This window comes from Myzus persicae, unplaced genomic scaffold, assembly GCF_001856785.1.
Source record: "Myzus persicae strain clone G006 unplaced genomic scaffold, MPER_G0061.0, whole genome shotgun sequence".
Lineage (NCBI taxonomy): Eukaryota > Metazoa > Arthropoda > Insecta > Hemiptera > Aphididae > Myzus > Myzus persicae.
This window is the reverse complement of record NW_019102620.1, coordinates 441,138-453,953: the sequence shown is the minus strand read 5'-3', so window position 1 is coordinate 453,953 and position 12,816 is coordinate 441,138. Positions and strand designations below refer to the sequence as shown.

General features: G+C 29.8%; 1 protein-coding gene across 1 annotated transcript in view; it reads right to left on the bottom strand.

Annotated features, from left to right (window-relative positions):
- The window catches only part of LOC111032767 (arrestin homolog), a 42,400-nt gene that overhangs the window by 14,079 nt on the left and 15,505 nt on the right, over nt 1–12,816 (bottom strand). The window contains exon 6 of the mRNA XM_022313220.1: nt 2,485–2,631. Coding sequence (XP_022168912.1) covers nt 2,485–2,631 — 147 coding nt within the window. The remainder of the gene's footprint in view (nt 1–2,484; nt 2,632–12,816) is intronic.

The window sequence follows — 12,816 nt, the reverse complement described above, 5'->3', positions numbered from 1 at the left end:
CGTAACTAAGGGCACTATAGATGATAGTTTCAATTTAAAAAGTAGTTTGATAAAACTTTTAGCAGCTCTTACTAAAAAAAGAGTACAAGTCACATCTCACATATACAACTTAAATAAAAGAAAAGAACACATTGTTGTAAATCCAATACATTTATCATTCCACTCGAAATCAAAAACATTTTTTAAATTTATTTTTGGACAGTAGGTAATACTACAAGTCGCAACCTCGAAAATTGGAAGCATTACGTGCAGTAGTATAACAACAGTAAATACGGAGTACTATTAGAAGACATTTAGGAATATTCATAAAGATAATAAATATTGTCATAAACCTAATATATTATAATCATAATTATCATAAATTATATCATAAAACTAACTATATAACACTTTCAAAAAATCAATCAAAACATTTTCAAACAAAAAAAATATTTAATCTTAAGCTTTCTGGTCAAAAATTGAATGTAGTTGGAGCTTTGTAGAAGTTTTAAGTATAAAATGCCAATTACTATTTTATATAAGATATAACTAAAAAAAAAACCAGTTAAACTAATTGATCGATTTCTTTTTTGGCATAATTTATAATTTATAAAGAAAAAAATGTAAGAAAAAGCATTGACATAACCACCAAACAGTTAGATGTACAGTGAAACTTCCATGCAACGAAGTCATGTGGTTAACAAAAAACATGCATTAAATAGAATTTACCGATGATTGACAATGGAGGTAATGGTTCACAAAAATACTTTGTTAAACAGAAAATTTCGTTAGGTGAAAGTTTCACTGTATAAGCATTTATAAGACAAATTTAGATATATTTTTCATACTATAAGTTAGATGTCTTCTTCAGAAAAACTTTACAAATAAAAAAAAAATAGCGAAAATGTTATATTTTTCGAAGTTCAAATAAGTATGAACATATAAGTACAAAGTACCTCGTAATATGTTGTTCTTATACCATTTAAAAAACATAACATCACTTTTTTTGTTATGAACATTTGAAATTAAAAGTTTGAAATTTTAAAAATTCGTCAAAAACATAAACATTTGCAAATTATTTTAATGCTACTTTTTAATTATGTATATCATACATATTTTTATTCATAAAATGTTTACCTAATGTAACACTTTAGGCATGAAATTTGGTTATCAAACATGATATAATAATATAATTTTATCTCAAACAATTTTTGTTTTATACATTATAATTGAAAACATATTTATTGTAGAAACTTGAAACTTTTCTCTATTACTCGAAATGTCACTTTCTAAACACAATTCAATTTTCAAAATATTTAGATTAATTTTAAGTCATTACTTATCCCTCAAGAACCTATTCACAAGTCTCAACGTTCTACGGTTTAACGCGGTGTTGACATATAAATTAATAACAATAATACTTGGTATAATATATTATGATAATTATTAAATAATATACCGATTGATATTGGAGGAAAACAGGAACATATTTTACACCGACCACTCCTAGAGTTTTTTTTACTCTATCGGGTAGTGCGTATAATTAATATGCACGACTTTCTTAAATGTCATAGTCATATTATTATAATACATGTACTACACGTGAAACGTAATACACTTCCTGTAAATAAGGCGAAATTGCAATGCAATAATTGGTATATTAAAAGATGATGTGCTTTTATAGATGCGTAAATTATCAAAAAAAAAAAAAAAACAACAGAAAGTCATACACGAATAACACCATTACTTAATTATTATATAGGTACAAACAGTCCAACAGTTAATGCTGAACGCAGACTTTTGAACATTTTTTTTGTAAATTCATATATTTTATAGGTACCAAAAGTCTAAGAATGTATAGTTTTGTACAGATCGAGCGTACCGTATACAATAATAATATTGGTCGGTTACTATACTATTATTACGCTCCGCGCACGTGTATAATTATTATCGAATCGTCTGGATGCGAGCGGCAGCGGTTTATACGCATATTATACGAAGCCATTGAAACGACCGATTCCACAGTGGCTTTATTTGTCTTGGGAAATTAAAGGATGAATATTAATTTACACCGCTGTTGGCATTGTGTCAGTAAAATAACAAGGCAGTTCATCGGTCGACATCGATAAGTAGATAGGTAGGTCGTATTATATTATACGCGTGTAGGTAGGTACGGAACGGGATGCAGTTATTATGACGCTCGTAAATATAATATATTGTAAAAAGTAAATAACGATAATTTATTGGAATAATATTATATTATACAATAAACACTGTCATCATCACTCATCGACCATCGTAGTAGTGGTACTCACTTATTCGCATTCCACATTTACAACGTCAAAATAATATATTATTATTACGAGCATGGACAATATCTGCGAGGGAATCGTCTCTCTCTCTATATATATATATTATGAAACGTACACAAGTCCGATGGTCACATTATTAATATCATTTAACGTGCGCTACTCAGCTACAGTATTAGGCATAATGTTTACTTACAAGACCGACGAAGCCAACGAATGTTCTTGATTATCGCTGATCTGATCCTCCAGAGCAACGCCGTACCTCCCCTTGACGTTCTCTAAGGTCGGCATCATGGCTATTGTCTTTTGCATAGACGAACCCGGCAATATCGGACATCCTTCCCTGAAAACAGCACACACGCCACATACGCATAAATATAGTACCTATACACGAATGCAATGTACGTCGTAAGTTAATATTATGATAATGTATTTGACGGTGTGACCAAGGAATGGTCTACATAAATTTCGGTTGATGGTTACTTCAGATACTCAGGTGTATTAGCGTAATTATTTAATTAACTATTCACGCGTAGTTAAGTTATTATATAATATATGCGTTTATTTTCGTTTTACATAAATGTATGAGGAGCCGACAAGACAAGTTCGATATTTTTCGACGACGGACTCTATACTATACAAACTTTACCTACCAAAGGACAATACTGTCGGTCTCGTAATAACTCATAACAATCTTTCTGGTTTATCGATAATATTATTTGGACCGATACTTGACATCAGGTAAGGTATGGCCCCATAGAAATGGCGTATTTACTTATTTGATGCCCTAGGTACGTAATATAATCTGTTGCCCAAAAACTTTAAACATTATTTTTACCTTTTTTTTAAGATCATTAAAACAATATTTCAGATTCAAATTAACAACATAATCATACATAAAAAATAGTATAGTATAATGTAGAGCATATATATCGAAACATTTAATTAAACAAAAGAAACGGATGCATTTATATTTTACGATGAGATTTTTGGGAAGCAATATCGTCAATGACCTCACTATAACTAATTGATGTTGACAAGAACAAAATAATACAAAAATACGTAGAGTATATATTAAGTAGATTACGGAGAATATTGAGAATGGCAAAATATTTAATTTTCTTATAGATCTGTTTTGGTGTAGATGAAGACTTTAGAGCATAGTAACGCTTTACAATACATTACCACTAGACACGCAAAAGCCAGAGCAAAACTCAACGTAATAGTCGAAATCGTACGGACTGCCGTCGAAGTAAAAATAGAGGTTATGTTGACGACTGACGGCTGACACTGACAGGGTTTTTTTGAATTTCCCATAAAATCATTTTCTATCGTCTACATCACAAATAAAGTCGTCGCTGCAACCAACCGCTATCTTGTCTCATGAATAACGAAACTTTATTTCCGAAATTCTACGTGTTTGGTCGAGTATTTACTATTTTTCATATAATAATTGAAAGCTAAAGATAGGCAATAGGCACAAATAAAGTAAAATGTAACACTTTTTCAAATAAAAACTTGATGCCCCAATTTGGTGTGAGAGGACACGGGGACTGCAGTTAATTGTACGTCGGGGCATTTGAAAGTCACCACCATTTTGGACGAAATCAATAACGTGCTCATAGAATAAAGTCCATGTCCAGCGATAACAACAAATATGTCGATCTTATGAGCACCGCGAAGCGCTTGATGTAGTGACGTGAATCATGGCGATAAGGAGAGAGCATCCTGACTCGCGGCGTGTCTAAGAAGAGTACAGAGCCTCAGAGATGATTAATTCTTCATCCCAGCTTATAGTACTTGTGTGGGTAACTGACTTTGTAACGGCCGCAAGGGTTTCCGTTTTCTGCCAAAATGACCCTCGCCTGTTATCCCCATGACCCGTTTTCCGCCAGAGGTTATGTTCCGATTTCCACCAAAAAAATTAATTATTTGTTCATATTTTTTGAGAACTCCTGAGCCTAAGCCCATCAAATATAGTGAGGATTACGCCTCATCTTCTACACAAGTATTGATTTTTGAATATGTTTACTTAATTTCTTATTCATATTAAATTAATTATATTTCATGGAGTTTTTGGTTGATTCACACTTGATAGTTCGCAAAATACACTGCAGATCATGCTTATAAAATGTATACCTACACATGCTGGTTACAACTACATCTGAAAACGGCATTACTCGGTGGAGGCCCCAGGAAAAACGGTGCGCTGCTAAAATATTTACGAAAAAAAAAATTATGTACTAGTCAAATTTTAAGAATATGTTCAAAAATACATTCATGGGCATTCAACTAGGTTTGAGTGGAAAACGGTTATGGTGATAACGGGCGAGGGTCATTTTGGTGGAAAACGAATACGGCCCAGTCGCATCGCTGCTTACCCGAGTACATTCCTAGTCCAGTATACAGTAAATAATACTTCTCAGATAGAATACGTTTTGTGTATTTTGGCCTAACAATTACAAACACTCGAAAACAATATTCTAATGAGTTCTTAAATTTACGATAATTAGTTTTAAATTATTAACATTGTGTTCGAATTTACTTTCTAGTTTATTCAAACCATTTAATGTCATAATCCCATAAAGTTTTACTTCTAAAATCTAAAATTAATGCATATTTTAAAAACAACAACCGATCAGCATTCTTATTTAACATCATCGATATCAGACTTCAGTTAACTTTGTGAGAGTTGTGTGGGGTGCACTATTATCTATTGTGTTGAATTTAGTTTAGTATATAAATATTTTATTTTTTGCCGTGTTTCCATCAAATTTTTAATATGAACAAATGTCTTTTATAAAAATTGAGTGCGGTGTGACAAAAAAACCAACTTAATGCAAATCGCTCAAGAATCACAAACAATTTGTAATATGTTTAGAAAACAGACAAAACTTGAACCAGTAAGCTTGCTATAGCAAGCAATACAAATAACACGTAATTACAACTTAAAATAATAATTATTTATAGAGCTTTCATTTGTATGTAGGTACAATTGTTTTTATAAAATATCTGCCACTTTAAATTTTCGAATGATGTTGTTACCTGGTTAATAAAGATGGTTATGATTAGAGTAAAAAATATTTAAACGTGAGGTAGGGATGGTAATTTGATTAAAATGTTAAAAGATATGTACATTTGAGCATGGCGATCGGCTTTTTTTTCAAGTTAACCATTTGGACTGGTCAAAACTTTTGTCCCACCGCCTCTATTTAAAACCGGAATGATTATGCCACTGGTTTTTATATTGCAGTTCAATTTTGTTTTAGCGATGTTGGTTTTTGTCAGTTTGCGTTAGTATTTTTAAAATATTTAATTTTTGCACTTCATCCTTAGTATGTTTTTCAAGTGGTACCTGTACCTAGGTAAGTATACCGCATACCACTTTATTTGACAGTGACATATTGTGTTGTGTTGAGAACGCAACAGCATTATTTCCATCATAATATACTAATACACTTAAGTTACATAATTTTATATATTATCATGTAGGTATTAATCATTGTATACATAGGTACCATATGCATAATAATATGATGATCGTTGTGTACATAACAACATTTTGAGTAAGAAATCTTAAATGTATACACTGTGCAGTTTAATTAATACTCTCAGAAGTTAAAAAAAATTTATGATTTCAAACATAAATTATAGTATCAGTATATTCTTATGAATGATGTATAATAATGTTTTTAATCATGAACGTATTTGATTGTTGTACGCAGTGCTCATAGAATTCACTTAATTTTTTACACTTTAAATGAAAACCACAAATGATTTGATTATAATATTTGAGAAAATTAGGACGTCATTAAACCAACAACAATGATGAAAAACTCATGTACTACGATACGATGATTATTCTTTATACTGATTCATTAATTGGTTCAGAGAATTTATGATGGTCCATATTATGCATGATACAACGTTTATAAGCTCTTCATTAAATATTTCGACTGCATATATAATAAAAACTATTTATTACATGTCGACAGTTCAGAAGTCAATTGTATCATACATTCATGTAGCTCTAAAGGTTTTTTTGCCTATGTACCTTATTATAATACACACACATTATAATATACTTATATGGATTGTTATGCTTATATGTTATAAATTGATACGCACACATATCGTAATAACGGCCTTATCACTCCGAAGGTCATTACGTCAGTACACCACATGATTCGTATTTCGTGCAGAGCCTGGCTGCATCACGGCCCACGGGTACACAAAATATAAATTTATTTTATGAATTTTAAAGTTAAATCAGCTGCCGAGGATTGCGAAGTCCATTGTAATATTTGAGTCCGCAGCAGTTCACACACTTGTTACCTTAGTTAATACACCATAATATTATTAATAATATGTACCATCTACTTCAGGGCTGTATTTACAATTTTTGAGCCCGGGGTTAACCATATTTTTAAGTCCCCTCCCCTTCCCCCTCCAAAACATAAATCCACTTTTTTGATTTTTCTTAACATATTTTTAGTTATAATTATTTATGGTTATGTCATGGTTGTCTATCTACAACAGTGGTTACGTTAAAATAATATTAATTATATTCCATATTTCTATGCTAGCACTTATCAGTTATCGTTGATTGACAAATGACACTATCGAATTATGGCGGTATCATAGTACAAATTCTTTCCTAAAAAAAAAATATTTTTTGATACAATATTACATTGAGTTACAGCAGTGCCCAGCCGCCCCCTAAATATATCAATATTTGGAAGCCCGGGCAAATGGTTCCGATTGCCCCCCCCCCTCAATACGGCCCTGATCTTCCTATATATATATATAATGATAGACACTGACGGTAGTCATATCGTCATACACAGATAGGTAAGAAGGCAATACATACTAGATGTACATGTTGTTACTGTGGATATATCCGGCCTTTTTTATTTAAAATAATTATTTATTTTAGTGTCACACATTCGCGAAAGGGAAAAAAATGAGAACATTGAAGAACGACCTAAAATTTAAAACAACATACAATAGAGGTGCAATAAAATAACTTTTGATATAGGTACTTAAAATACACCCACAATACTGCAGTTTCGTTTCTAACAAATATTATTCACTTAGGTACCTACCTAGGATATCTACTGCCATGTTTTTATTTTTATAACGTTGCGCTGCACGTTCGTGCGTCTGCGGAAATATGTGTTTTTTGTTTGCCATGAGTATATACAATAATAATATTATCGCCGGAAGAGTTTATGCCGTCACTCCTCCTCTCCCCTCCCCCACTGACTAACGACATCCATGTCGACTTGCAGCACACGCCTCGGCACCGAAGCGCGTACGCATCGTCAGAATCATACGGTTTCTGTTCGAAAACGTTTCGCCATCCGCAAATAATGTATAATATACATGAACAGCTAGATCCAGATGAATGCCCAAGTTATACAGGACGATTCTTTTCACAGTAAACACCGTCAGTGGGTATTTCAAAAAGTGTTGTGGTTTCTGAATTCGTTAATTTTTTCCACATAATTTTGATTGATAAAATGTTTAAATACGTTATAAATATTTAAGTTTCAGAGAGCAGTGTAGAGGTTTAACATAATAATAATGTATTAGTAGGTCGGAGGTACCACACTATGGCACTCCACTCTTCACCTCTCATCGATACTCTAAATAGGTAATATTATATTGAACTACTGTCGTTTCAAATTCGATTAAGGATTCCAAGTGTAGCGATGAACGTATATTGTTATATAATGATGTGTTTTTTTGTGCCTGTCAGCACAAAACTTCACTCAGTAAAAAAATGCTGCAATCTTCAACTTTGAGAGTGGTTTCTGGTAGAAAATTGGATCTAATTGGTACTATTATAGGGGTCAATGGTGGGCAGTGCGGGTACTGCTCGGCTGTACAGAAGGTGTCGAGTGGGTCACTGTAATGGATGTGTTGAATTCGAATTCAATTATATAATATCATTGTATACGAAAAACGATTCTGAGCGAAGACAGACCGTCAGCCTACGTTACTAAGTAGGTAGGAATATTGTATGTTATTATTCCTATTAAACTATTAAAGTAATTTATTTTACCATTAGTAATAGAGTTGGTTGAATTATTTTTTTCCGAGAACATTGCACTTGAAAATTTCATAATGTGTAGAAAATATTTCTAGCGTTTCAAGTACCTATCCGCGAATAATATTTTTAAGTTACATCCAGATAATTAAAATTTCTAATTCCGTCTAAATTTTTTAAATTGAAACTTCTTATAAAACGTTATGCATATATTTTTTTAGACATTTTGGTTACAGTAAGTATGAACTACTTATGAAAACCTTATTCTAAATTTACTATCTTAAACTAAAAATTGAACATTTTAATTTTAACTGCAAGATATTTGCAATTTGTAATTTAAAAAATATTGAGGATTTTAAACGTTTTCCCAATATGTGAGTATATTATTATTTGGTATTCACAATTAAAATGTGAAAAAAATGTTTTATGACTTTTATAATGTGCACCAAAATATATGTAAAATAATAAAAAAAAACCAGATGAGGATGTCTCCGAAATATTGTTCTCTATAAATCTCATTATCGACATTCTGCTCTAAAATCACTTTTTAAATAAGTAATGATGTTTTGTTCGTTGAGAGTTGACATGTCTTTATCGTTGATAATGATCGTCCTCTTATTATAACAAAGTAATATTATATAAATAAATAAGAATACTGTGATCATTATTATGTAATAAATCATGTATGTAATTAGTTATTGACAGTTTTGTAAAAAATACTTTTAGAATTGTATTTAAATACAGATACAAATAATATACCCATTTAGATAGTATTCAAGAACAAATACAAGACTTGGAATGTATTTAAATACTTTTTAATTTTACAAGTAGGTGAGAAAATTAATTTTATACTCATTACGAATTTCAAATTGTAATAGCGCACATTTAAGTGTCATTAGAACGTTGCATACCTACTTTATTCTGTACTGAAGAACGAATAATAAAAAAAAAAAAATGTGTTGTATTTTGATTCTGAAATACTTTAATATTAATGAAACAATACATCATTGTTTATAGAACATAAAACAAATAAATATTTTGATTTTAATTATTAATGTAATAGTGTAATGTTTATCAAAAAATCAATCTGAATAATGATGAATATTTTTTTGTAACTTTGAAAAGTATTTGATTTTGTCTAAGACAGTATTAAAAAACTATTAAAATGTATGAAAGTATTAAAATACATTTTGCGCTAGCCTCTAATACAGAAACATATATATTACTTATGGCAATATAATATATAAATATAATACATATAATATATCCTATTATTAAAAATAAATATTCACTATAATATGAATAATATAATATTATTATAACATGTTTTTCGGACAGTGGCCCACGTTTTGGTTGTCAATGTGTTGACGACGATATGTTTAATATAGGTACCTTATATATAGTCATATAGTCATACTGGTTATAAGGATCTGATTTATTTTAGACGACAGATGTGTCCTGTGAGCGGATAAACAAATATGCGTTCGAATATCGAATTTTCGCTCTTACATATTTACATTTCGCACGGTCCATGTCGACGACCCTTTTCAATATCCTGTTGTTATTATTATGATTGAGAGGTATCTATACTACAGAGTAGGTATATCTACTGCACTTACACCCCCTGCACATATACATGGATCAGTGGATTGTAGAGGGTTTGACCAAGTTGGATGACCATCTTTTCACTTGAAATTTAAACCCTTTTATATCAATTGAGATTTATTATCTCAATTGTGTGATTGAAAAATAAGAAGGAAGATTTTTTGATCTGAAACATCTAATGCGGTGGATAAGACCAGTTAATGGCGCACATCACGCGCAAAACATCTAAAATATACGTTTAAAATAAAGAAACCTTTTTTTTTTTTTAAAAATCTCAATATTTTATTTTTGTTTATGCCATATTTATTTCCTTTGATAAAACATCCTTTCAATTTTTCATGCATATTTTGTGTACAAAATGAGCCTGCCCGGCGTGTCTCGACGGCTCCCTTTTTTGTTATTACAATAACAATTATTGAATTTTAAGGCCATTTACAGTGAATTAACAACAAAGATAAGTTATAAAAACATATAGCATCAAATTTAACACAAAAATATTACTTTAAATAAATAAGCATTTAATCAGTGAATGAATATAGCATTTATTCAACGTGTTTTGCAATGGGTTGGAATCAGAGTTTCCCTAAAATATGTCTTTTTTACTCTTGATGAGGACGAATAGAAAAATAAGAACTTTTAAAAGCATGTATGTATTAATATATTTACATACATATAACATGTAGATATATATTTTTTTAAATTGTAATAATTACGATCAATACATTTTTTTGTATTATAAATATAAATTTTGCTATTAAATTTGACATTCCGGTAACCGGTTGGTTTAGGAAGTTAGGTCATAAACTTATAAGTTATAAACAATCTTTATTAATTTCATGATCGGTGCTAAAACGTGAATTGCACCGTTACTGACTATAGACCCTAAATCTTTTTCGACCGACCATGTAGTATGTGGGTGTGTCGGGAAATCCCCGAGACGAATAATTAGCTCCGAAGTCGAAGTCGAAGAAAATTATAATTATAATTATGAATATGATTATTTTTTTAGTATTCGAAATGTATGTTTTGTTGTATATTTATATATCTACATGGTTGTATATAATTTCCTATGATTTATAGTTAAATTATTTTATGATATTAAACATATAGACGGGAGCCCACTGCTTTGGTTTTATTTTAAAGTAAGATTTAACAAAAATGATTTAGCTCTCATAAAAAGTATAACTTCACTCAATCTAGTCTTAAAATATGTTCTTCTTTCGCTTATTAATAGTTTGGATATTATTGATAAATTCATTGTATATATTAAAATATTTTTTTTTATGCATATTTTAGCATATTTTAACAAAACGAAATGCATATTTTACTATTTACAAGTCAAGTAGCCCTCTACTTAAAACTAATTCATTGTTACTGGTTCGAAGTTAATTTTTTATACATTGAAATTCTCAGAGACAGTATTCTACTTCAGAATGTGAAATTAAAAATGTACGTTGCAATTAAAAAACATAAGAAACTAAAAAAAAATTAAAACAACAAAAACAGCGGGGACTATAACTTTTTTACAACAACATTTATTTCGTAATGAATTCAAATTATGAGCAAAATACAAAAATATTTCCAAAATTGTAAACATTTTTCAATAAATGAGTGTTTCTCCTTTCAGCAGAATCACTCTGTATAAATGTATAATATTGAATATTCGTTTCCAGCTGGATCGCTACAATACATACACAATTATAGCGCGAGCGAGTGTATTATATTCCATCCAAACGGAACGGATTTTGATGGTCGTTATAGGAATTGACAATTATTATTATGATTTATCGGTAACACAATATTGAAATACTGAATAGGTTTAGGTGTACAATAATAGAACATTGCGTATTGTGGAATGACACTTCACTGGCGCTTTACCGATACTATTCATCGAGCAATTCGACGCGCAAATTGTGTGAAAATTCACCTATAGGGTAAGTATTGGTCATAAACTGCACAATTATTATGCTATACGATGACGTAGACATGTATTAATTATGTAGCACCGACTGTTGCTTCAATGCGATTGTTGTGCTGCAATATCTTGATTAAGTTTGTTTTTGTTATTATTGATTAGTGATTATTCCGATTAGGTACCTAATATACCGTTGAAATTATTTATACCGACATAATCAAGCTATTTTATATCCATTTAAATCGTTGTAAGGTTAGGCTAGACAAATTTTTAATACATAATTATAAATTAGTTTTAATTAGTACAATATCATTATGTAATTGATAATCAGTAATTTATAATTAATTTATCAAACTACAAACATATAATTATACCTACATTTTTTTAATTTTATAATCTTATAGATCTTACGATAAATTAGTTTTAATTAATACAATATTATTATGTAGTTTATGAACAGTAATTTATACTTAATTAATTAAACTACAAACATATTATTATATCTACATTTTTTTAAATTTTATAATCTTATTATAAATACATAGTTTTCAAGTGCCTATATATTATACCAAAATTAAACTTTTTAACCACCGAAGGGCTACGACTGAATATTATATTCACGTATGATATATCGTACCAAAATATATTATTTTGCTGCATTAGAATGCATTATGATTTATGTTTATTGTATATTGTTGTATTTATAACTGATTTTAAAATCTATACGCATTTTATTGTATCAACATAATATTATTTTATATTGTACTTGGTGCAAATGTATAGTAAATAAATATTATACGCAGTAAGTCTATAACCGACGATGTTTAATAAATGCTTTGTCGACAAATAAAAACAATAAAAACAATTACATTAAAGAATATATTGGTATTTTAAAAATGTCAATAAAAATCTATTAAATTATTATAACTCGACGAGTTGTGGATATAATAAAGACT